The sequence below is a fragment of the Mesitornis unicolor genome, unplaced genomic scaffold (assembly GCF_000695765.1).
Source record: "Mesitornis unicolor isolate BGI_N332 unplaced genomic scaffold, ASM69576v1 scaffold14135, whole genome shotgun sequence".
Taxonomy (NCBI): Eukaryota; Metazoa; Chordata; class Aves; order Mesitornithiformes; family Mesitornithidae; genus Mesitornis; species Mesitornis unicolor.
In genome coordinates this window covers 34639-58830 of record NW_010186320.1, presented here as the reverse complement: position 1 = coordinate 58830, position 24192 = coordinate 34639, and the positions used below count along the sequence as shown (strand labels likewise).

General features: G+C 40.7%; 1 protein-coding gene across 1 annotated transcript in view; it reads left to right on the top strand.

Annotated features, from left to right (window-relative positions):
• Positions 1 to 23253, top strand: part of FSTL4 (follistatin-like 4) — a gene marked incomplete at its 5' end in the record, with an annotated part of 39545 nt that extends 16292 nt beyond the window's left edge. The window contains 8 exons of the mRNA XM_010185118.1: positions 4629 to 4790; positions 5805 to 5939; positions 7270 to 7296; positions 12459 to 12577; positions 15438 to 15587; positions 16181 to 16288; positions 19365 to 19474; positions 22453 to 23253. Coding sequence (XP_010183420.1) covers positions 4629 to 4790; positions 5805 to 5939; positions 7270 to 7296; positions 12459 to 12577; positions 15438 to 15587; positions 16181 to 16288; positions 19365 to 19474; positions 22453 to 23155 — 1514 coding nt within the window. The remainder of the gene's footprint in view (positions 1 to 4628; positions 4791 to 5804; positions 5940 to 7269; positions 7297 to 12458; positions 12578 to 15437; positions 15588 to 16180; positions 16289 to 19364; positions 19475 to 22452) is intronic.
• Positions 23254 to 24192: the final 939 nt, after the last annotated feature.

The window sequence follows — 24192 nt, the reverse complement described above, 5'->3', positions numbered from 1 at the left end:
TAGAGAAAGAAAAACCAACTGGACATGAAAGGGTTTATCCCAAATCCTTCCCAAGCTCACTGTGTCTGCACAGGCAGGTCCCAACTTTTAGACTGTGCTTCAGTTAATTCAGTGTTTTTCAAAGCTTCAATGACTCTTCCAGTGTCCTTTAATCCTTTCTGTACTACCAGGACTCTGGCTTACTATTCTTACTGAGGCCCATCAGTCCAGCTTACAAAATATTTTCCTTTTATTGCCTTTTTATCCTTAAAATAATCTGATCCTGGTTATATGCACTGTTTTTATGTGCTTTTATCCAAACTATTATCTTTATCTTACTTTCTCCTTTGTCTCTTTTTAGAACATAATGCTGGCTTGTAACAGCTCACTGATTAGGTGATGTAGAAAATTAGGAAACATAATCTTAAATAGAAAGCTTAGAGCCCAATTTTGAAAAAAAACCTAAAGGTTTCTGGTATTCAGAGCTCTAGTTGAATCTATTACAGACTAATCAAATTTATCAAAAGTTTACCCACAGAAAGCCTTGCTTTCATCCTGGTACATTATCATGGTTGTTGGGGTTTTTTGCCCAAGAATAGTGAATTCCCTTCATCACAGTCAAATCCTGCTGGCAGGCGGGCACACGCTTGGCCAGGGCTGGCGGTGTCCTGCCCTTCCTGATGCTTGCTGCTCTACCCTCACATCTTCTGGGCAAGAAGCATGAAGCACACATGTGAAATGCAGCCTACATGTGACATTTGATGTGCTAGGTTTGGGTTGAGCTTATAAATCTTGGGATTCACAGTGGTGGTAAAACTTAAGTCAGTGTATTTATTCACCTGGTCCTTAATGTCTTTGGAACAAAGGAATGTGCTGAAAGGCAGCACAGAGTTCAAGAATGAAAAAATTGTCTTGTGTGCTGGTATCTTTGATCAGAAGAGTAGGAAAATTATGTTCTCTCCTACGTATGGATATTGCTTGGGAAATGTGTACAGCATACACTAACTGTAGGGAGAAAAAGCAATTTATCATTTTCAAGAAGAAAAAGATTTGCTGAGGATAAAGAATCTCATAAAATTGTAATCAACTATGAAAATTGATAGTTTGCAAATCAAGAGACTGCTGAGTGTAGGACATAATTTTCCTTGGTCCTTGCACTCTGGAAAACATCAGCATAAATCAGAATATTGTATTCCTTGAAAACAGTTTTAAAAAGCCATTCGATCCTCAGCCCAATTATAAGGGTCCAATAGGACAAATTTTCCAGTAACAGAGAGCTGTTTTAAACAGAGATGTTTTGTTAATGTGGCTTTTCAAGAGAAAACACATAATGCTGCCAGCTCCTTTCAAATGATAAAGGAAAAGATTAAAACATCTCAAGTAGATGATTAATCTATTAATTGCTATTAAGCTTTGGAGTATATAGGTCCTAGAGCAGCAATGTATGGCTCTGGGGCTTGGCACCCCCATTTGCTCTCATCATGTGCTTTATCACTTGAGCTCTTTTATTGTAATGAATTGGTCTGCTCACAAGTAAGGTGCTACTCAGTATGCAGCAGTAGGCAATCTACCCAATCTCTTACTTGTTTGAATACCTCTTTTCTCCTACTTTGCTTAAGATAATAGCATTTTTATATTGCCTTTGGCTGCAGATGCAGTAATGGTTAGCAATGATATATATTCACCAAGAGAAACAGCAAAGGATAATCCATATATTCCAAATCTGGAGCTGAAATCTTTCAAGTTTAAAGTAAAATGTGCTTACTTGGAATGTATTAATTTGTAGCAAGGTCAATAAAACTGCATTTTGCATTTTGCTGTTATCACAAGGCAGTTACATGCAATAATTTACCTATGCAATGAATTATGTAAGACAAGGGAGAAGACATAAAAAGTTTAAAATGGAAGGAGCAGGTATGTGATAAAGAGTTTTAGGAATGGAGGTGCAACAAATGTTTTTGTAGGTGAAAACAAGCAGTTTTCTTAATAATCACTCTTGAAAAGACACCTAGCTATCATTTCAAGTTATGCTAATTTTCATGCAGAGCATTGATTAAGTGTCAAGGACCCCATAGCTACTTTTTGCAATATATATCTATTGTGTTTCAGCTCTGCAGGTAAAATACATGGCTTACTCACATGCAGACTAACATGGTATGAGGCAAAAATCTGAGAGATGCAAGTAAGCTCTGATGTGAAGGAGTGCCCCATTTCTGGGGAGCACGTTACTTGTGGCAGTCACTGACAGTGCTGATGTGAGTGTAGTGTACGTGTGAAGAGGAAAGCCTAAAGCAATTATAAGAAAATCTGATCAACAAACACTGGTTTTGAGAGCGTTGAGTAGGTGATGCCTGCATTGCCTGTGGACTAGAAGAGCCCCTGTGGACATTAATTGCTATCTGCCTGTTGACTTCACCAGGATTTGGGCATCTAACCTGCTTGGGTATTGTAAGCTTTTTCCTGTGCATTCATAGGAGACAAACCACCTCTTATCTCTGATTCTGAATTTCAATGGATGTAGACTTTCAGTGGATCTCAGTTCCTAAACCATTTCTTTCTAAAAATGTTATTAGTAGCAAGCAAATCATAGGTGAGACAAGCGTTGAGTGCAGGACCTTGATAAAATTCTGTCAAAGTGGACAAAAATTACTATCTTTATTCTCTTGCGCCTGGAGACACTGACACAGAGAAATTTAAATTAATTTTCTGAGATACAGATGGAGTCAGAAGCTCCTGATTCTCAGTCTTATTCCCCTGAATTGCTTGCATGCTCCCTTAAATAAAGGCAGGGGGGACTCTGACAGCTGCCAGCCATTTCCAGCAGCAGGTCACTTCCTTTGCTCTCCTTCCACTTCATCTGTCACCTCTTGAAGTCAAGAGGAGCTGTAACCCTGATGGCAATGTGAGGAAGAGAGGATTAAAAGGTAGTAAATGCTTTTATTTAGCATTTGCAAACTCAGGTTTTGGTATTTTTGGTAGCCTCCTGATTAAAGAGCTCTTATGTGGTGTTCTACTCACTGCCCGGCACCTTACAACACATTTTCTTTTCTTCTCAAGTAAAGGAAATAGAAGATGAGGAAGTAAATCCACATGTCCAGTGCAGAGGTGCAGTTTAAAGCCATTGCTTTGTTAGAGGGCCCCATTTTTTTTGTCTTTTCAGTTGCCCTTAGGCATTTGCTCTCAGATTACACTTAACAATCTCAGTTTTAAAGCTATAAAAACCAAGTAGACTTGAGGGCTTTCAGTAGTGGCTGATTTTCTTCCAAGCTGATGACTCAGCTCTGGTTAATACTTGGCAGCTGGTAGGTAAGACAGAAGTAAAATACATCTCTCTCTGGTAAGGCCCATAAAAAATAGAAAGATGTAAAGTATATGCTAGTGAACATAATTATTTAAACTATCCCCATATGGATATATAGACACATAGCAAGCTGCAAACACAGATTTCATTTTATCCTAAAGCAACTGTCAAGTCAATATAATTTTGCCAGTTCTGGAGCCTGATGATGGACTATATAAAATCACAGCAGTGAGTTAAGTACCTTAAGCAAGTGATTTCCAGTGGGAGTTTGTTACTGACTCATTCAGGCTTTCTTAAAAAACCCCACAAATTTTCCTCAGTCCTCCACTAGTGCTAGCAAAGGTTACTAATTTTCCTTGAGGAAGAAGCTGGGCCCTCACATATCACATCCACAGTTGACTGACTGTTGTTTTACAAAACTGTAGACATTTCCACCACGAGTCACAGAATCTGGTAGAAAAGTTGACCACTTGGTTATGAAATGTGGCAGTTCATGACCTTCAAATACCATCAGCCATGATGCAGCACATCCTCGTGTTTATGGCCCTTGGTGTAAAAGGAAGGAGGGTCCTGCTGATGTTTTTCACTGATAGTACAATATTGCAAATTCTGTTTGAAGTATGTGAGTAAATTGTTCAGAAATAGTTAATGGGTGAGATACTAAGCCTTGTTGATTTGAGCAATGAGGGCAACATGATTGAAAAATCAATGAACAAGTCTGAAATCGTAATATAATTAATTATTCTGCCAATTGAGTATATTAAATAGTTCAGAGGGGGCCTTCCTGAAACAAGGTAAGTCACATTTTGAAAGCCTCTCAGGAAAAAAAAGAAGTAATTTATGAACACTTTATTTGTTCAAAATAACAGGTAGTGAATATGCAGGCTATTTTGTGATGGATATTTAATTAAAATTTTGAATAATATGCTGCTTCTAATAGGCAAGAACTCCAATTCCTTCCTTACTAGATTCAGCGAATGTTTGGAGTTTATACTTTAATTTTTACACGTGCAAGTATCTGCCCTAAGTTTTAATGCAACTTTACTTCAGTTCAGTCACCTAATGAAAGAAAGCAAGAACAAGCAAGAATGGTCTAAACACAAAATCAGATATCGAGGTTGCTCCCTGGTGCTGGTTTATTAGTTTACACTTTTCTATTATTATTTTCTGTTTTCTGCCCCCAGTTGAGCTGTAGAAAAATACTTAATACTTGCACTGGAAGCTGGGACATGACTCTCAGATCAGATCTGTTCTGCAGCACTGCTTGAGGGCAGTGGCTCTGGAGCCCTCGACCAGGGGTGGTTCCTAGCGGCTGAGTCTAAAGCCGCCCGTTCCTTGTTTCCCGCAGTGCCTCCAGTGATTCGTGTCTACCCCGAAACGCAGGCGCAGGAGCCTGGCGTGTCGGCAAGCCTCAAATGTCACGCCGAAGGCATCCCTAATCCCCACATTACCTGGCTAAAGAACGGCATTGATATCATGCCAAAACTGTCCAAACAACTAACGCTCCTAGGTAAGAACAGAATTTTGATTAATTAAAGTATTGTAGACGGGGATTAAGAAGGATTATTTTGTGCTTTAAACTAGAAGTTCTTGTACTTTCGCTAAGCCACAGTTGTTGGAAATCGTGTTACAAAACCCCTGGTTTTTCTTTTTATCTTTTTCTCCTGTGAATTTCTTGGGAAATACATTATTGATTGGTATAAGTGGTAACGGTGTTATGTCAAAAGACAGCGTGCCTGGTTCTCCACTGCCTCGTCTTTTGTGTACAGCTGTGCAAATCCAAAGAGAAATGCATTAAATTATTTGTTCAGCTATAAGCACTACACTGGATGCAAGTCAGCTGAGAATCAGTCTGTGGTTCCCCTGTCTGCTCACACCCACCTCTGCAGAGGAAATTGGGCTCTTGACTCCTGTTGATCCCTGTTCAAATGAGGGTGCCACAGACACAACGAAAGGGAAAAATGTTTATTTGTAATTTTCTGTGTCAAAAATATTAGAAACCTCCACACACACCCCCAGTCTGGCTGTGGTGTATTGCAGCCCTGAACCAGTGTTGGCATCACAGATATCCCTGCATGGCTGGGTGCCGTATCTCAGCATCTTCCAAAAGTTTTAGGCAACAGTCTCACTCTAGAAGGCCAAATGGCAGGAGGCACTGCAGAGACATCCCTCCTAAAGCAAGGTTTTGGTGATCTGATGAAAAACAGTTTGCAAGATTGAATTTTTCTCACTAAAGCCAAAGCGCTTTTTTAACAAGAAGAAATAAATGAAATGTAATTTATTGTTTGCACTTGGGATTGTTCTTTGTTTGTTTCTGACACACAGTGTGTATGTGCTAATGGAAAGCAGCAAAACATCAGCTCTCATGAGAATCCCCCAAACACCTCTGTTTGTGTACGGGAAAACATTGTGCAGTGAAGCTACCCTGTTGAGCCGTCACCGGGCGGCTGCAGCCATGGAAGGCAATTAAGAGCAGTAAAAGCAATTAGCATCAGTACACCGTTTATGGGTGTCTTTCTTGCAGCAAATGGAAGTGAACTTCATATCAGTAGCGTGCGGTATGAAGACACGGGTGCCTATACCTGCATTGCTAAAAATGAGGTGGGAGTGGATGAGGACATCTCTTCACTTTTCATAGAAGATTCGGCAAGAAAGACCCGTAAGCTTAATTTTCCATGTATTTGTTTCTTTAAAGTGTGTTTAAATGTAGTGGTATACATGCAGTTTAACAGTTCAGTCCGTTGCATGCGGTTTGTTGCACTCTTGCTCATAAGGTAATGCCAATTTTGTCCACACATTGATCAGAGGATTGGGTACTGTTTTGGGAAGGAATCACGTGGGGAAGGTAAAATCTCCTCGTCCAGAACGATGATGCCTTTCATGTGCCAGAAGCTTACTGGGTGTGGTACAGGTAATACCTTTATTAAAGTAACAAATTGGCAATAGTTTTAGATATATGAAAGAATCCAAAACCTAATATTTTGTTGAATTATGTGCCATTTCAGAAAATAAGTTTCATTGTGTTCTGTACTAAACTTCTTTTAAAGCCAGTTACAAGTCAAAGTTCTCAAGTATTTATGCTCTTGAAAAATGTTCTGATTGAATTATTTATTTAACCTCTATTTACATCACTAACTAGCAAAATAGGTTTCCCTTGGTGTCCATAGGAGTGTGGCAGTGTTACCTTAACCACACTGTCCCCAAAACACAATTAATGAAGGAGGAGATTTGTTGCCCCAATGGAAAAGCTCCCAGAGGCCTAATCCTTCCTAACTCTGCTGTTTTAACTACTTGGGAGATGGCGTGGGTTCATGGTGATACTAAAAGACTAGGTGCAAATGGGGTTCTTGTTACTTTTCTAGCTGTTAATACAGAGCAAGAATTGAAAACAAAGTTAAAATATATTTTATTCTTCATTAAATAGATTTATGTACTCTTGTTAATATCAGTCGTTTTCCCTTGAATAGTTGAGCAAGGGAAATTACAGTATGTTGAGAAACAATTGGATGTATTTTAAACAGAAATTCAAATACAGATGTACTTTCAAAGAGTATTTGAATCCTAAAAGAGAATGTAGTTGCATGAAATCCCAAGAAGAAATACAGCAAAATGTGTAGCTGCAGTAGCTGCCTTCTGAAGGATGTCGTGTTTGCTTATTGAACCTGGACAGAAGATCACAACCATAACATCTGCTCTTTAGTAAGACTTTGATCTTTGCTCAGGCTAAAGTTGGCTTCATTTCAGTGAGGATTTTTCCCATGTCGAAGTTTCAGAATTGTCTCTAGAAGGAGCAAACGTATTTAAAAATATCTCTTTCCTGATACTTTATTTGAATTAATGTTACCGAGTTTTCACAAGTTAAACAGTTCATGTACACATGAGTATTAATTCAGTTACTTGCTAAAATGAAAATTTTGACGTTGTTTTGTTGTGTTTTTTTTTTCTTTTCCTGATTATTTTCTGGCTTTCCCAATTTTCTGATGCTGCAGTTGCAAACATACTGTGGCGAGAGGAAGGTACTGCAGTAAAGTTCTTTTGTTGTAGTGATAATGTGCTTGTCTGCTTTAATAATTCCATGATGGGCCATTCTCCACTGACTTGCCACTAACTCTGTCAACTTTCACAGTTACCAGATTAAGTACGGACCAGACATTTAAAACCTAAACTATTCAAATAAGAGATGTCACTCTCGTAATATAAATTGTACCTATAACTTCTTACATTTTCCCACTACGAAATAATAGATGACCATAAAATATATAAAAATGTGACTTTTATATGAACTGCCACCGATGTGAGTAGTCTGAGATTCTGAAGCTGCATTAACAATTGCACAAGTGTCAGAAGTGCTCCCAAATTACCATAATTGAACGAGTGAGACACAAATTCGATACACTGCATTTTTAAGCAAGCAATTCAATCTTTTCCTCCTCAGTAGCATGTATTGATGTTTACTAGGTGAGCGACAAAAATTGTGTTCTTGACTGTTAGGCAAAAAAAGAAAAAAAACCACAGCAGGTTTTGCTTCCCTCTGTCCTTTAAATCAATGCAGGGTAAAGGTTGCCCCATTTCTTCCTGGTTTAATTGGCAGTTAAGATCTCTAGTCTGATGAAATTTATAGTGTGCCCTGCACAAGGTCAACATCTGTGTGTCTTGGAAGCCAAATTAGAAAAAAAAACCATCCTAAACAGCTAATTGACTCAAAGATATAGAGGCACTTGAAATTAAAATTTATTTGATTCTGTGTGTGCTTGTGCTGTCATAATTTCCAAAACGCCCAGTAAGATGCATCATGCGAACACCCAAGGAGCTCTCAAGCAGCTTGCCCGTCTGCCCCTGTAGGTACCGTGACTAGGGGCATGGATGGGGACCCTCCCAGCTTTGGGCTCCTGGGGGCTGTGGGCAGGGTATCCAGCTCGTGGGAGGAAGGTTCTTGGATCAAAGTCCAGGCATAAGCCAGTCCTTACATCTGCCGCTGGCATCTGAGGAAGCTGGGACCTTGCTGTCCTTCCAGCCTTGTGGGAAAGATCTCTGTGCCCTTCCAAACTGCTCTTGACCATGTCCTCCTGACCACTGCAAACCCCACTCCCTCCCGTTGCTCCTGCTCTGCCTTTGGAGGGTGCAAAGACCCTTTCAAAAGTAGTGCCTTCAGGTACCCCAAAGTGACAGTTGTGCTTCCCCTTGGCTTGGAGCTTTCTGGATTGCTGTGGCTTGGCCTGAAGGATTTTAGGGACAAAAGGAAAGCGCCGGCCCTTAGTGACCAGTGCTGCCTCTGGCACACCCAATGCATAGCTGATGTGCCGCTGTTGGCTGCAGATGCATACACACAGCAAATGCAGCTGGCTGGAGGTCATGAGAAGTGGCACAGCCGCCTAAGACAGCTCTCCAGCACTTATTCTAAAATATGCCACCTGCAAGTGCCAGGTGCACGGCAATGAAGAGTGTCTCTTTACTGCTGATGTTTCTGTAAATGGCATTATGGGCACTAAGAATTGCTATCTCCCTTCTGCTCAGAAGTGAAATCTCTAGTGAACCTAATCAGTCCAGCATCATCTGCATGATGCTACATGGCTGTTTATATACTGCATCCCTTATGCTCCTTTTTAAAGAAAGTAGTTGGACAACCCTACCAGATGTTGAAGTATAGCAGCATATATAAAGAACTAAGAAGTTGGTTGCAGGGAGTCTTGTAATTCTGCTAAACAATATGGACTGACTGCTTATCAACCTTGCACATTTTAAATAAAAGTATAAGTGATGTACAGGGAAAACATGGGTACTAAAAGAAAATTTACTATTGATATTTCTAAACAATTCAGCGTCTTTAGAGCAGGTTTATTCCCCTGCCTCTGTTGTTCAGTGATATTTGATCGGCACATTCATTCTAGACAAAGAATCCATCGAAGATACTTTAGCATGTGAAATTTTGGCACAGAGAAAGCTGGAAGAGAGGAGTGCTATTTTCGTTTTTACCTTTTAATATATTATTTCAAATCTGTTAAAATTAAAACCTGTGTGTAAGTAGCAATATTAACAAATGGACTGGTAGATTGTTGCTCCTTTAAAATGATCACATCCTCGTGCCCACAAGGTCTGTGGTAACTAAAACTGTTGGTAGCCTAGACAGGGTATTGTGTAGAACAAGCTTTTGCTGCAAGTCAAAGTTTTAAGACAAGTAGTTGGTCCTCTTGAAAGTGAGTCTGTTCTCAACAACTTTCACAGACCGTGCACAAGTAAAACCTGAAGAAATGAGTGCACGTAGCATGGCCGGCCAGTTAAACATGGAGCTGGAAGCACGTGCAATATTTGCTCAATGCACAAACTGGTTCTTAATTCTGTACAGAAAAAACTACAAGTAGCCTAAATGTAAGGCAGAGATTCATTTTCAGACAGCGTTCCTTTTTGCATTGAGTGTTGCTTTCTTTATACCTGGATAAAGGTACCATACCATTGCAGCCGGCAATCATCAGTTACGTGAATGTACGCACTTAAAAAGCTGAAAGCCTTTTTGTTACCAGATTTAAGTTCTAAAGTTCTTCCTAGCATTTAGATTAAATTGAGAAAAATTATTGAAGTATCAGATCAGAAGAGAGTATTCCATGGGGACAAATTTGCCCTTTGATCCTAAAGGAGGGAAGTACAAATGCACACTCAGATGGAGACTGTATTCCTCAAATGAAGAAAACCCTTGTTGTCATCAGGTGTCCTCCTGAAGTTTTTAAAAAAGAAAGGTGTTAGAGTCAACTTCATGTGGAATGGTTCAAATGAAAACTGTTATGTTTAGGAGACCCTCCCTATTCTTAATAGGGGATTTGTTATATCAGGTTTTTTTGTTATACAGATGAGTATGTTGCCTTTTATAAAGCCTTTAGGTTTCGAACTAGTTGTGTCATCCAACCTGAAATTACGTCAAACAAAGGGGGAAAAAGAAAAACCCTCCTCATTAGTCCCCTACTTCCCAATCTAATACTGGCGTAAGTAACACACCTGGGCAAAATTCTCCTTTGCCCACCTCTGTACTGAAATAATTCCCCAGACCAAGGAGTTGCAGCAGTATACTCAAGAGCGAAGTCTGTTTTACTGATGTCCGTGGGATTGTTTAGAGATGGACCCCAATCAAGACTTGGCAAATACTTCATCATTCACAATAAAACAGTTAATTTGTCTAGTAAAAAAACTTGCTCTGTCTAAAGATTGATGTGAAGATTACTCTTTGAAAAAGTAATTTAAATTGGTAAACTTTAAAAGGAGAGTACCTGAATGCTGTTAGTAATTTGTATCATATTTTAATGAGTCAGTGGAAAAACTTGCACGTTTTACTGTAAAATAAGTGGTGGGGTTTGCCCAGTCACTAACTCTAAACCCACTGGGTAAAATTATTATCAAAGTGTTTTTGTGACTAATTAAGGCCTTAGTTCTGAAATACACCCTCATTGTAATAGGATCATGAGACAAACCCATGCTACTAGCGTGCATGAAAATAGTAATAAGCATCTTCACAATGATCATAATTTGTTGCCTGCCTGTTTCCACTTCTTAGGATTAGAATCCTTTACTCATGAAAATACGCGCACTCATTCCAGCCAGGGTCAAATTCTGCCTTCTGATGTATTCACTCACATCCCACTGAAGCAGCTGGGGGCCGTGTGAATGCTGTGAGCGCAGATTTTGGTCCAAAGTGCCCAAATGAAATGTTGTAACAGTACACTTAGAAAAAAATAGCCATTAGTCCATAACGGTAACTTAGTTCTTGATGGAAGTTCAGTAGCTTTTTTTTCTACGTGCATGATCCCTCACTGTGGCATCACATTTAAGGATCACTGCTCCTGTGCCCGCCTGATGCCCTAACTGGGGTATTTCTACGGTATGGTTTAGAGAAACCCAAATTGAACATTGTCAGTACAGCAAACACCACGTGCTAAGACACTGTACTCTGAAGCCATTTATTTGGCACAAAAAGAAGGGGTTTTTAGCACCAAAGAACTCCTTCTAGCCTTACTGAATACTATGTATTTAGCAAAATTTTCCAAAAATGCATTTATCCAAATTATACATGTTTTTACCACAAAGTTTTCCTATGATGATTTAGACCTCAGTCCTGCAAACACTTGAGCTGTGAGAAACTCTGTAGACATCAGCAGCGTTTAGAGCTGCCACCACAGGACCAGCCGGGGGAATCGTAACATTGTTCATATCTGTAGAACTGGGACCTTATTTTATCATGGGTAAAATGTAACTAATTACAAATTACAACATCACCATATAGTTGGCAGATAAGTACACTATCAACATTATGGGGGGTGACAGCGGTCATTGCAAACACTTACTGGTGGTGGTATGAAAAAGACGAAATAATGCTTGGATCTTTCTAATGAGTGTGTTTGAAAAGATCCTGAGCATTTCTTAAAGATGCTCGTTACTGCAATTGCATGTAGCTGAAGAACAACTAAATTATCAGTGTTCTAAAGCATTTCTGCAGGACAGAAATGATAAAATACGATCTCCTACCAGCAAAGCAATGACAGTTTTCCAAATCTCCTGGAATGCCCCAGTTGGATAAATGAGTGCTATTGCGATTCACATTTGTGAATTACAGTTTGCAAGATTTCAAAAATGTATTTGTTTTGGTGGCTATAGTTAGTTCATCCAAATAGTTTAAGAAAATAGAGAATTATATGTGTTTTCATTCATGGAACAGATGTTAAGCACTTCCATTTTGCATCACGTTTACAAGTCAAGTTGCCTGTAACAGGACAACCTTCAGATTAACTTTGACTGAAGTTTCTCTCATTTCTGAAATGATTAACAAGCTATTTTTAGTGAAATCATAGCAAAAACAAAGTCGTCATCTGAGGGAGTTAATACAATACAGGGGCTTCTTGTAATCAAATCCCGCTTTGATACATATGCACAAGACCCGAATATAGTTATTTGCGTACAACTGCTGCCACCAAGGCAATGCATTTTTGAACGTATCTGTACCTCTTCACTCCTTGAAGCCCTTGTTGTGACATGAAACTTGATTTTGTGAATGCACCGACTGCATCCAAATGACCAACTTTTATGTAAGGCAGATTTTGTTTGTTCGGGGAGGAGGGAGAATTCTTGAAAAACATCCTAACAGCTATGGATGAATAATAAGAAAAATCCTGTTCCTTTTGCTTTATCCCCCTTCAAGGCCTGAGTGTTGGGAATATGTTCTATGTCTTTTCTGATGATGGGATCACAGTCCTTCAGCCAAATGAATGTGAAATCCGGAGACACATCAGGCCCGAAGAGAGGATTTTCACAAGTTATGTAAGTCCTAAACCTGGCAGCTAAACCCGACAGCTGGGAAACTTTCTCTTAATCTCTTCAAAGGTTGTTACTGCTAAAGAGCTTGTTTGACAAAGTGATGCTGGAGCTTGGAGGGCTTCATGTGCCATCCCTGAGGTATATCATCTTCTCCTCTTGAAAATTAAGGGGACCACATAAGTTATAAGACTGACATGGAGGATTACTGACATCCTGCAGAGAATTTGACCGGTTATCAAGTCAAAATGTAGGCAAAGACTTTCACTTCTCCTATTTGAAGTGTTTATGCCCAAAAGTTGTAACTGAGCTGCAGGGAAAGAACAGAAGTCCATAGCAGAGAGACACACACATCGCTCACTGGTGCTGACTGGCCTGGCCCATTTTACCAATGGCTCCACAGGCAAAGGAGTGGGCTACTTTCTGCTCTTTAGAAATAGTTTCCCAGGTTAAACCACAGCAGAGAGGTGAGTAAAAATGCACAGAAGGTGGTTGTGCCATGCTGGTCCTCTACGTCTTCTGCAGCTGAACCGGACACCTGCATCATCGTTTATTGCCGTCCAGCATTTTCTGCCAGCACTGAGCTTACTTGACCTTTGCTTTAGGAAATCACCAGGAAAATCTGTTCAAGTGTCAGTGAATGTCAAGCACTGGCTCGAACGCAGTGGAGCTCAACGTGGCAAGTGGGATAACACATGCCTGGAAGCCCTGTGAGGCCAATGTTTGCAGTGACCTGTGTTCAGTCCTCCTGCACAGTAACATACACCATGTATACACTTATGAAACTATAAATTCTCATAAAACACAGGTGCTGAAATACATCCTAAAATGTTTTTTTTAGTAACTCCTTTATTTAGGGTTGTTTGGTTTTTTTAAAGGGGAAACTGAGAATGTGGCTACCTTCTGAAGAGAAGGACTCAGCCTTGCTTTCAATTTTGGGAAGAGTAAAAGGGGAGAAACACTATCACGAGGCCTGCAGGCTGGGTCAGGCTCTGCTGCCATGGGTCAGGATCTTCTTGTGAGTCTGTATTCAGTAATTTTTAAAATCTCAATAAATTTGTGGTTGATACTGGAGTTTCTTCCACTGAATTTTAATATATCTAAGTAGAAATCCAGAGCGGTTGTCACCCCAAGACTGGTCCTTAGCATGAGCTTAATGTTATTAAACCAAACTTGAGCTGTTGTTACTCAAAGACAGAAATCTTGTGTTTCTTTTCCAAAGAGCTGTAAATATTGAAGAGGCGGTTCTGAAGAAACAACTTGAAAAGAACAATGGAGAGAGGGCACTTAAGGAAATAATGTCAGCACAGTGGTGGGCATAAAAGGGATTTTTAACGTCATTACTTGGCTGCCTTTCAGGGAGACCTTTGAGGGTTTTCTGCAGGTATCAGGGGCCTTTTGCCTTGGTATGGGTAGGACTGACTTTTTTGTCCCTCCCTTTTCTCTTTTACTATCTTGAGTGTTTGCCACATAGACAGTGACACCAGCCTGCAACTTTAGGAGGATTTCTACAACAAAGGTTTCTTTATTTGCTATTAGAGGACACAAAAGCAGATAGAGCTGCAGCAGAGTAGCTGCAGCTGAGCACTGTAGCAGAAAGGCCAGTGACCTTCCTCTGCTCCTGCTGGTTTGGGTGGATGCTGTGTTGTGAGAGCCCAAGCCCCGGTGCACAGCTGAGGATGAGGAGGGCAGTTTGGAGCCTGTCAGATGCTTGACTGCGTGAACGGCTGCCCATGGCTGGGCTTTTGTAGCATGTTGTAGCTTGCAGTAGTGTAGATCGCCAGCTGTTGAGTCTTGTATCTTTAACCCTTACATGTGGTTTCCACCAAGGTACTGAGCTGACAGAGCTGGGCTGCTTAGAGGTGAAATGTTTTTATCCATAACCATTGCTTTGATATAGACCTGGTGGTGGCATTACTTTTGCTTATACTGCCTCTTTGCCCCAACAAGCTCTGCTGCTCTTCTTGCTTTCCTCTTAGGGAGGTTGTGCCATTATTCAATGTGACTCAGATGTTGTATTGACAAGATTTAAAACCAAGAGTTGTGCTCACTGAAATATATATGTGTTCATTTAGTTAAACCCTCATTTCCACACCACAGCCGTGCCCCACACAGATGCTCTTTCAAGTAAAGCATCTTGACAGAAGGAAAAGCCATGAAGAGTCGCCAACATGCAGAGGCTTGTTGATGAAATACTGTGTGACCCTTCAAGCTTAGGGTACCAGTGAGCTCCCACTAAAGCTAATATCGGTTCTGCACTTGACTCAGTGAGTGGAGGATCGGAGACAAAATACAGCATGAGGTAGCTGTGAACAGGATTTGGTCCAAAGCAACAGAATTTGGTTCATTTTGAACAGAGGAAGTCTCTATGGTGGAGCAATGGACTGTAGGACCCTACTTGTTTTCCTACTGTTTCCCTGAGCACAAGCATCATAAAGCACTTTCTCCTGGACTGAAAATGAAGACTTTATGAAAAAAAACCCCAATCCATGATTGAATTAATGTAAAACTCTGTTTACACAGAAAGTGATAATTCTATTGCTAATAAATGCTGACAGCACTACAAGTCTTGATGAACCACAGCGTACTTCAAAAGATGGATCCATAGACTGTGTGATTATTTAAATTCAATGTGAATTTGCAGGAGATCCAGCTGTTTAACATCACTGAATAGAGCCAGGCTGTAGTATGCTACCTGATAAAATAATTCCATGTTTTCCAGGAAAGAAAGGGGGAAAAGATCATCCTAATGGAATCCTGAAGGAATTTTTTAATATGGTTTTCAAGTCTATGCTTCTTGCTGCTCCAGGCCCTGAACTGGTAGAAATTCAACCTTTTCTCTTCTCTTTTTTTTTTTTTTCCTCAGGAAGAGATCTGTCCTAGACGGGAAGGTGAAGGCACTCAGTCCTGCCTCTGGGCTTCAGCAGTCAATGTCAGAGACAAGTACATTTATGTGACACAGCCTAAGCAGAACAGAGTAATGATAATTGATATCCAGACTCAGAAAGCCGTGCAGGTACTTAGAAGGGGAATGCTTTATTCAGTGATAGCAAAAGACTTTGATATGGGACAAAAAAAGTAAATCTTTGCCCAGTGGATCTGCTGACATCACTAAAAAGTTGGGCCTGCGTTGCTTTTAACCACGAGGTCACACTGTTTATAATCCCACTGGCAGGAAAAAACTCCTTTACAGACTGCTTATCATCACCTTGGGGCTGCATCTCCAGGCAGGCTTACAGCTAACATGGTAAAATAAAACTAGGACAAATTTCTGGCTGAGCCACTGCCTGACCTCGGTTATAAGCAGGTTGGGAAGAGTGAAGTGGTGTGGTATAATTCAAGCAGAAATTGGCCCCTGATGTACTGGCTATAAGTAATAGCATACAACAGAGTGATGTCTAGCTGGAAAACGGCTCCAAGCAGCCAGATTTTAATGCTGCTGATGCTGCTGCTGGTCCCCCAGTTGAGTTGAAGGTAATTGTGCAGAGCTGCACAAATGGGTGTAGCACTGAATGGGAATGGAATGGGAATGTCTGCAGTAAAATAAGACAATATTTGTCATGTGCTTTTGGGTCACTCTGTAAATACTTATCTCTGGGTTTTTTTAAGTCCCTGGATGTTGACCCGTTACCAACCAAATTGCATTATGACAAATCCCACGACCAAGTCTGGGTGCTTAGCTGGGGAGACATGCGGAAGTCCTCACCAACGCTGCAGGTAAGTCCTTACACACCTGAGCCTTTGCCCTTCCTTGGCTTGGCATCATCGGTAGCAAGCTGATGGCTGGTTGGTTGCAGGTAATTAACAGCATTTAATGGTCTGGTTATAAAGCTGCTCTTTCATTTGCATATCTAGTGTGTTTTATTCATCCCTCCACCGTCCATCCTCACATATTTTTCCTGCTGTTTAATTTGTTTTTGAGCAATGTCTGTGCCGTAGGCTGGCAGCAGGACTGCTTTGTTGCCAAGGTCTGTTTTGTTTTAAGGCTGATGCCAGAGCCAAGTGCTGTAAAGTCGTACAGCAAGGGCTGGCGGCTGATTGCGAGCAGTACGAGCCTGTGATGCTCCAGGCCATTTGTGCAGTCTGCATGAGTACAGCTTCCTTTTAACTCAATTGAGGTCTAGAAGCAGTGGGCACCAAGAAGCCACAAAGAACATACTTTCTGCATAGAAATCTGTTACTCTTTAGGCTATTGGTAGCATTTCGTTGGAGGTGTAAGCCAGGCTGAGCCACCCATTCAAAGATAAGCCTAAGGTAGAGTCTGAGTGTGTGTTCACTGAAGAACTGCAGCACACCCTTCTCAGATGTTGTTATGACCTGCAGATTTTTCTGTCTGCAAAGAATTTGAGGACATTTCATGTAAAAGAAGCATTAAAAGGTGAATGAACTGTGTTGGAGCTCACGAGTCATGCCTCTTTCAGGACTACTAGGCTAGCACTCTTGTTATACTTTGAGCCAAACCGCCCTATCTTCCAGTTTGGTAAAGGCATTTACCTCTTCTTATCTTCCACATAGTAGGAGTCTAGGTTTTCTGCCAGTGCACTGAATTGCTACTTATTTTCCTTAAACTCATTTTGTCACTTGTCTCTCACAGGCCTTCATCATCCTTTTGGATGATGATGAAGCATAATGTGGTAAAATTGCTCCTTTCATAGTAAAATGCAAAAAAAAAGAGCTCTCTAGGGCATGGAAAACCCATAAACAGAAAAAGCGAAGCCTCAGGGACAAATTCTGTTATGGGGTGTCTGTGACTCCACTGGAGGGGTGCCAGTGAGGTCCCTGTTGCTGCTCTGTGCTCAGCACCATCAGATGCACGGTGATACTGGGGCACAGTAATGCACATAGGTTTGGACAATGAAATCAGCTTCTGCTTCTGGATTGCCCTGGAGGATTCTCTCTTCTGTTCACAGTACAGAAAAACTAAGTGTAGGCATCTAATTGGGCATTTTTCTGCTGCTATATGTCATATGACAGAGCTGACACCAGAGCTGATTTGATCCATCCAGACATACCCTTCTCTAGTAGTTATTTTCTGGCGCTTGCTGCCCAACCTTTCTGGAAACAGACGATGTCATGTGAGTACTCCTTCTGCCAGAAATGTTTCCTTCTAAGTCTACATTAAAGCATTCCCCAACAGGCAGAGAAGAAGGGTGGCTGCGCTTTCTGGCCTAAAACCCTACAAATCTGGAGTCTACATTAGTCATGGGTTTGCCCAAGGCTTCGCTGAAGATGCTGCCCTGTGAAGGTGGGATGAGCCAACCCACCAGTTGTCCCCACACATCCTCCATCAAGATAATGGCTGCAGACTCTCAATAATAAAGAAGGGACCAGCAACTCAACATGGGCATTTTCAGAAAAAACACATGAGAAACAGAATGGGGGCAAACAAGCAAAGGTTTCTGAGGCATTGCCACCAGCTTGTCACACCTGGGCTGGAGCAGTTTCCTGTACAGGGTATGAGGAGACAAAATGGGCTCTCTTTACCCTTTCTGATTTAATTTCTTCTATCCAGCTGTGAGAGTTTTCTGTAATTAAAGGAGAGATGGCACAAGCATGTGATTATTAAGAAGAACACACCATCTGCACAGTTGGAAACTTGTTATAAGGCTCCAAGTCTCAGATAATCCTTTCTGTTATCTTTATGAAGTGCAGTTACACTTGTAGAGAATGAGATTAGCATCAGCGTCAGCAGATCTTTTCCTTTTTTCTGACCTTCTTTCCCCAAAGGTGGGCAATTACTAATTTGGCAAAGTTCATTCTTAAAACCTGCAGGGGTTAGTTGTTGACATGCAATAAAATCCCTTTTTTTAACAAAGATGCTACTGCAGAGGTTGTTCTACATTTCCACTCATTCTTTGACAGTCTGGGATTTATCAAACAGCCCGTGCAGCCAACTAATGGGATGCTGTTGTTTAGCCATTACTGGCTTGTGGGAAGCAAATGTCTGGCCTTGTGAAAGCACTGCGCAAGAGTGGACATCTTTCTTGAGCAGTCTAATTGGAGGAAATCTAAATGGCACGACCAGAACAGCTGTCTGAACTAAACCTTGTAGGGTTTTAGCAATTCTTTAGCGAATTATGTAGCTATAAACTCAAAGCAAGTCCTGTTGCACATTAGAGCAGCAGAAGTTCCTAATGAATGGACTAAAGTCATCCTGGATCGAGCAAACAGTTTGAGTATTTAGCATTTTAATTATTGAAAACTTTAGCCTCTCCTTTTCCAGAGGGGTGAAGGAGCTCTGAGATTCCATGGCTGCAGAGGTGCGCACTGTGCTGGAGGACAGCACACTCGGGACAGCCAAAGGGCCTTTCTCTGCTCTTCCCTGAATTTTATATGGTGCGGTGGATGGATGAACAGTTCTCCTTCAAAGTGATAATTAACTGCTGTGAGTTTGATCCTTCAAGGTGGTAAATTAGTGCTGTGCGTTTCAGTGAGATTAATAAATATGACCATGAAATGTTTATTTTAGACAGTGAGGAATAAATTATTGTGGTCTTAGTGTTGTCGTACTTCTTCAGCTCCTGCATGACTGCTCTTTCTCAAAATATAAACATCATATGAAAGTAAAGTTGTGTACTTACCTTACAAATGTCAAGCCTCAAATACTATTTATTAGCACAACTTTTTTCACAACAGCTAAACCAAACAATATTTTGAAGTCATTAATCAATTTGAGACAACTACATCCCTGGGAAAAGCCGCTCCGTGCTGTGTGTGACTATGTAATCTGTATTTACCTTTCTGCCTCACTTACTGCCTCTCCTGTACTCAACCTTGCATGTATTTATTGTAGGTGATACCAGAGGCAAGCGCAGGGGAGGATCAGCATGTTATCCGCACACCCTTTGAAGGAGTGGATGACTTTTTTATACCACCTACAAATCTTATTATTAATCACATTAGGTAAGATATGATCTTAATGAGTAGCAACAGTGACCATAGTGGGCGTCCTTCTGATAATCTTACAGCACTTGATGAATGTAAATGAATGAATTTGTGATCAAGCTAACTACTCCTATCCCCATTTTCACATGTGAAGTGGAGAAATGGTTGACCAAGTTACCTGTAGTTTATTCAGTGAATCAGTGTAACAGCAAGAAAAAAACATGGACTTCCCTTGGACCACATCCAGGTGTCCTAAGCTCTGCTTGGTCAGCGATGCCTCCCTGCAGCAAGGCAAGACACGCCGCCCGAAGTGGTAAAAGTTTGTTCTGCCTAAAGCATGGTTCTTCCATGTGTTTCTAACTATTTACTTGTTCGAGTGTTGGATCACTATGTGAGGTGTACGGTTTGAGCAGAAAAATGTTATACGCTGCGTATTAAAAAAAACCACCTCTATAAACCATCAGTTTTGAATGTTAATGTGATGTAGTGGTTAATGAGATTGCATAACTAACATACTAATAACTTGGAGTAATACTGGCTGCTTCCCAGCAGGCGCAGGAAGCCTCCCATTAACATTATCAAAATTGATGATAACTGCACAGCAATTTATACTGTTCTTACCATGCTATAACAATTGTTCAACCATCTTCTGTGCCCAGTATAGTTTAGCTGAGTTAAAGACTCAAAAAATCGTAATTTAATTCTTTACATTAATCTTAGGTTTCGTGCAGTGAACACCGAAGACAGGGGGCTCACACTTAAATGATTATGTGTTGAATTTGATCCAAAATAAATAACTTAGCTTCCCGAAACACAAAATAATGAGACATACTTCATGGCTGTCATTCTTAATTTTTCCCTACCTCATGTTTTCAGTTTGCTTTCAAAATATCATTGTGACTAATAGTAGTGCCAGGAGGTAGATGGCTCTGCTAAATGTTAAAGCCTGAGATGAGAAGCTATGGTCTGGGTTCAAAGACAGGAAGGTGGAACAATTACACTTTCTGTTTGTTTGTTTTATTGTCTTTTTGCTTCAGTGTGATTAATCGGCTGTATACAGACGATCATCCATAAGAAATATTAAATGTAGATAATTGTCTATAGCTTACCATGTGCAAAGCAGAGCATGCTGTGCCTAATTTCCTATTTCATTTGTTCAGGGACAGATATTTGTCCGTTCTCTCTCATCCTCAGCACAGAAAAATAATTGCTCACAGTCTAATGAGTTTTTCTGAGATCATGTTCTAAATTCTCCACTCAGAAACAATAAATGGCAATACCAGCATTTCCCAGGAAGGTGAATATTTAAGCAATTTCTTCCACGAGCCAAAAAATATTTGTATGCAAATGTTCCTGCATATGTATTTCAGCTGCCTGTTATTTCAGATGGATATCTAGGAATGTATCCATTTTTATTAGTTCCCAGGGTAGATTGTTGTCTATTAAAAACTCTCCAAGTGCAAGGTTCTCTTTGAGATTTCAGATCACAGGTTTCATGCAAGCGCTGCTCCTCTTCTGCAGCTGTATACACATAAAACACATTCTGACCCACTTTTTAAAATTAAAGTTTATGATAAGAAGTGGTTTTTAACTTCTTTGGGCATTTGGCCAAGCATTAAGGAAGTCTTGGTAAAAAAATGCTGTAAGAGAAAGCGTTTTTTAAAGTATACTTAAAATGCATTCATCCAGGAGAAATACAAGTGTCATATCCAATTTCCACACACACAGTGCACTATGAATTTCCACTGCAGATATTTTCTGAGGTCTCTAATGGATGTGAGTATAATGGGAAAATGAAAGGCTTAGCCCAGTGATTTTCATGGGATCATACACTCTGTTGGCTCGGGTTTTGGAAGTGAAATCATTGCTGGGTGTCTCATTGACAGATGGGTTAAGAATAAAGAAATAAACCCAGTGTTTTAAGCAAAATATATATTATTTGCAAGCAAATGTCCTCCACATCTCTCAAAGCAATTTTACATCTCGTGGGGAGGAGATACAAAACTAAGCACTCACTTCATTTCTTTCTATCTGCATTGAATGGATGAAAAGATACTTGATGTAAAATCAGCTTTTGTAAGTCAGTATCAGTGACCTGTGAATCCAGGGGAACACAAACAGGCTGCTTCTATGGGCTCCCTCTCAAATTAAGCAGAAACCTTTCTTGGCTATTCGTGACCTTTTCTTGTCTTCAGCAAAGGTCAGGTGTGCTGCAGCGTATATCTTTTACAGAACATTTATTCTCTGCTCCCTGTTGTCTACCCTCTCTTGAGACAGAAAACAAAGACCCCTTTTCTGCAGTGCACCCTGGCTGGTTATGTTCCTCAGGAAATGTTTTACACCTCCCTTAGGCTGGTGGGACGGTGTCTAACAGTCTGCTCTACACCTCAGTCGTGCCAGCTCCTGCAGTGGTTCCCAGCCACCACAGGTAGCAAACGCACATCACGGCTACCCTCTGGTGCTGTAATTTAAGAGATGAGGTTGGGCATGGTCTTCACTCAGTGGTTATACACAGAGGCTGAAGTTGCTCTCTGGCCGCCACCTGGCAGGGGTATGCTTTATTTTGATTGATTTTCTATTTTGAGATTGAAGAAGTCTTGAATATATGTTGAATTACATCTCTCTAGACCTGAAACAGATTATATACAAAACTGGTCAACAGTAGCCTACAAAATACCCAAGATATGATGTCATTTCTATTGTAAACTGGTCTCCCTAATAAAAGGCTCCAGCTCTTGAAAATGTTATTCAAATAACAAAGCACATATTCAAGCTTCCGTGATCAGGTTGCTAATTTAACTGAAATATATACTTCCTTTTAGCACACTGCAGAAGCACTAAAACGAGAGAGGTTTCTTACAGAAAAGAGACAGCGTTATTGCGCACACTTCCAAAACCAACAGGATAGAGTTTCCTAGTTCTGCTGACTTTCATATTTTCTCAAGCATATCACCATGTCTCCAGAGATGACTTCAGTGTCATGTTTTCTATTTCAGGTTTGGCTTCATCTTTAACAAATCAAAATCTGCAGTTCACAAAATTGACCTGGAAACTGTGACCCACATCAAGACTATCGACTTCAAAAGCTACAGCTGCATACCACAGACCATGGCTTATACCCATCTGGGCGGTTACTTCTTTGTCCAGTGTAGGAGGAATAGGTCGGTGGCTGCGTCGCCGCAGCTCATTATTGACAGTGTGACCGATGCTGTCATCGGCCCCAACAGCGACGTGTCGGGCACGCCTTACATCTCACCGGACGGGCGCTATTTGGTCAGCGCGGATGAAGACAGTGGCAGGATCAAAGTCCAGGCTCTAACTATCCAAGGGGAAATCAAGCTGATTTATGACTTACAAACAAACATACACATATCTGATCTGACATTTCAACCCTCTTTCACTGAAGGCAATCAGTACTATATATATGCTACTTCACATTTGCAAACAGATGTGCTTTTTGTAGAGCTGTCAACGGGGAAAATGAATGTACTGAAGAATTTAAAGGACCCTATCACATCCAAAGACTGGCCCTGGAGCAACTACAACAGAATTATGAAAGACAGTGGATTATTTGGACAGTATCTCATTACACCAGCTAAAGATTCATTGTTTGTTATAAATGGGAGGCAAAATACATTACGCTGTGAGGTTTCAGGTATAAGGAGGGGTAACACAGTGGTCTGGGTTGGAGAGGTATGAAAGGGCAATAGCAGTAGAGCCTTTGACAGGCAAGTACTGGTTGGACCTTTACACTGCAACAAATGAGCAGTAGCATTGTATATTTTTACACTGGGAAAAAAAAAAAAAGAAAAAACAAAAAACCCCTGTATAGGCTTCATGGTACAACACTGGTCTACTTGCAAGTTTTATAATGTAAGGTATGCTCTGCTAATAGGAAGTCGTTTTGAAGGGATGTTTTTTATTTGGGAGTGTGATTTGTGGTTATGAGAAAAATGCTGGGAAGTGAACAATATCTCCACTGAGATATCGTATAAGCCACAGAACCTAGTGATTCTGTAGAACTTAACAGATTTTGAGTTTCTGTACTGAGGAGCTTTTATGTTATGCTCAAGCCATCAGTTTTCTTTCCTCTATACCTTGCCCGTTAGCTGTGCTGACTACCCCACCCCAACACAGACTGCAGAAGCAGCGTTAAAATTCACCTTTGGATGGCAAGGGAAACTGAGCATCAGAGAGCAGTTTTCAAACCACAGAAACCTAGTAGAGTGATTTAATGAAAACTGATCAGTTTTCTCTGCAGGATGGCTTTGGGAGGATTCACGGATGTGATTTCAGAAGAAGGCACAACAGAAATAGTAACTGTCAGCTCGCTTTCTTCTGCGCTTAATTTTGCTCTTGGTACTACTGAAGGCAATGTTATGAGTGTCGCCCCCCCTTCCCTTCTAATGCATATTTGTGTGATTGCATTTGAGAAATTTGGCATGAAATATCCAGGCCATTAGAGAGGTAAAAGCCAGGAAACACTGAGGGGGGTTCAGAGTTTGTGAAGAATTAATTTGTTGGGCATTAGTCTTTCAGCAGCTTGTGAGTGCAGTCAGCTTGGGCACAATATGCAAAATCTGCTCTTCGGGGGCAGAGAATTAGTTACAGTTATTCCCATAGGACGCAGCAACACTTCTAGAAACTGTTGGTTTCTCTCCTTAAATATTTAGTAGCACTGAAGTCACTTATTTCTTCGTAATGTAATAGCTACAATGACAGCGGTTATTTTTAAT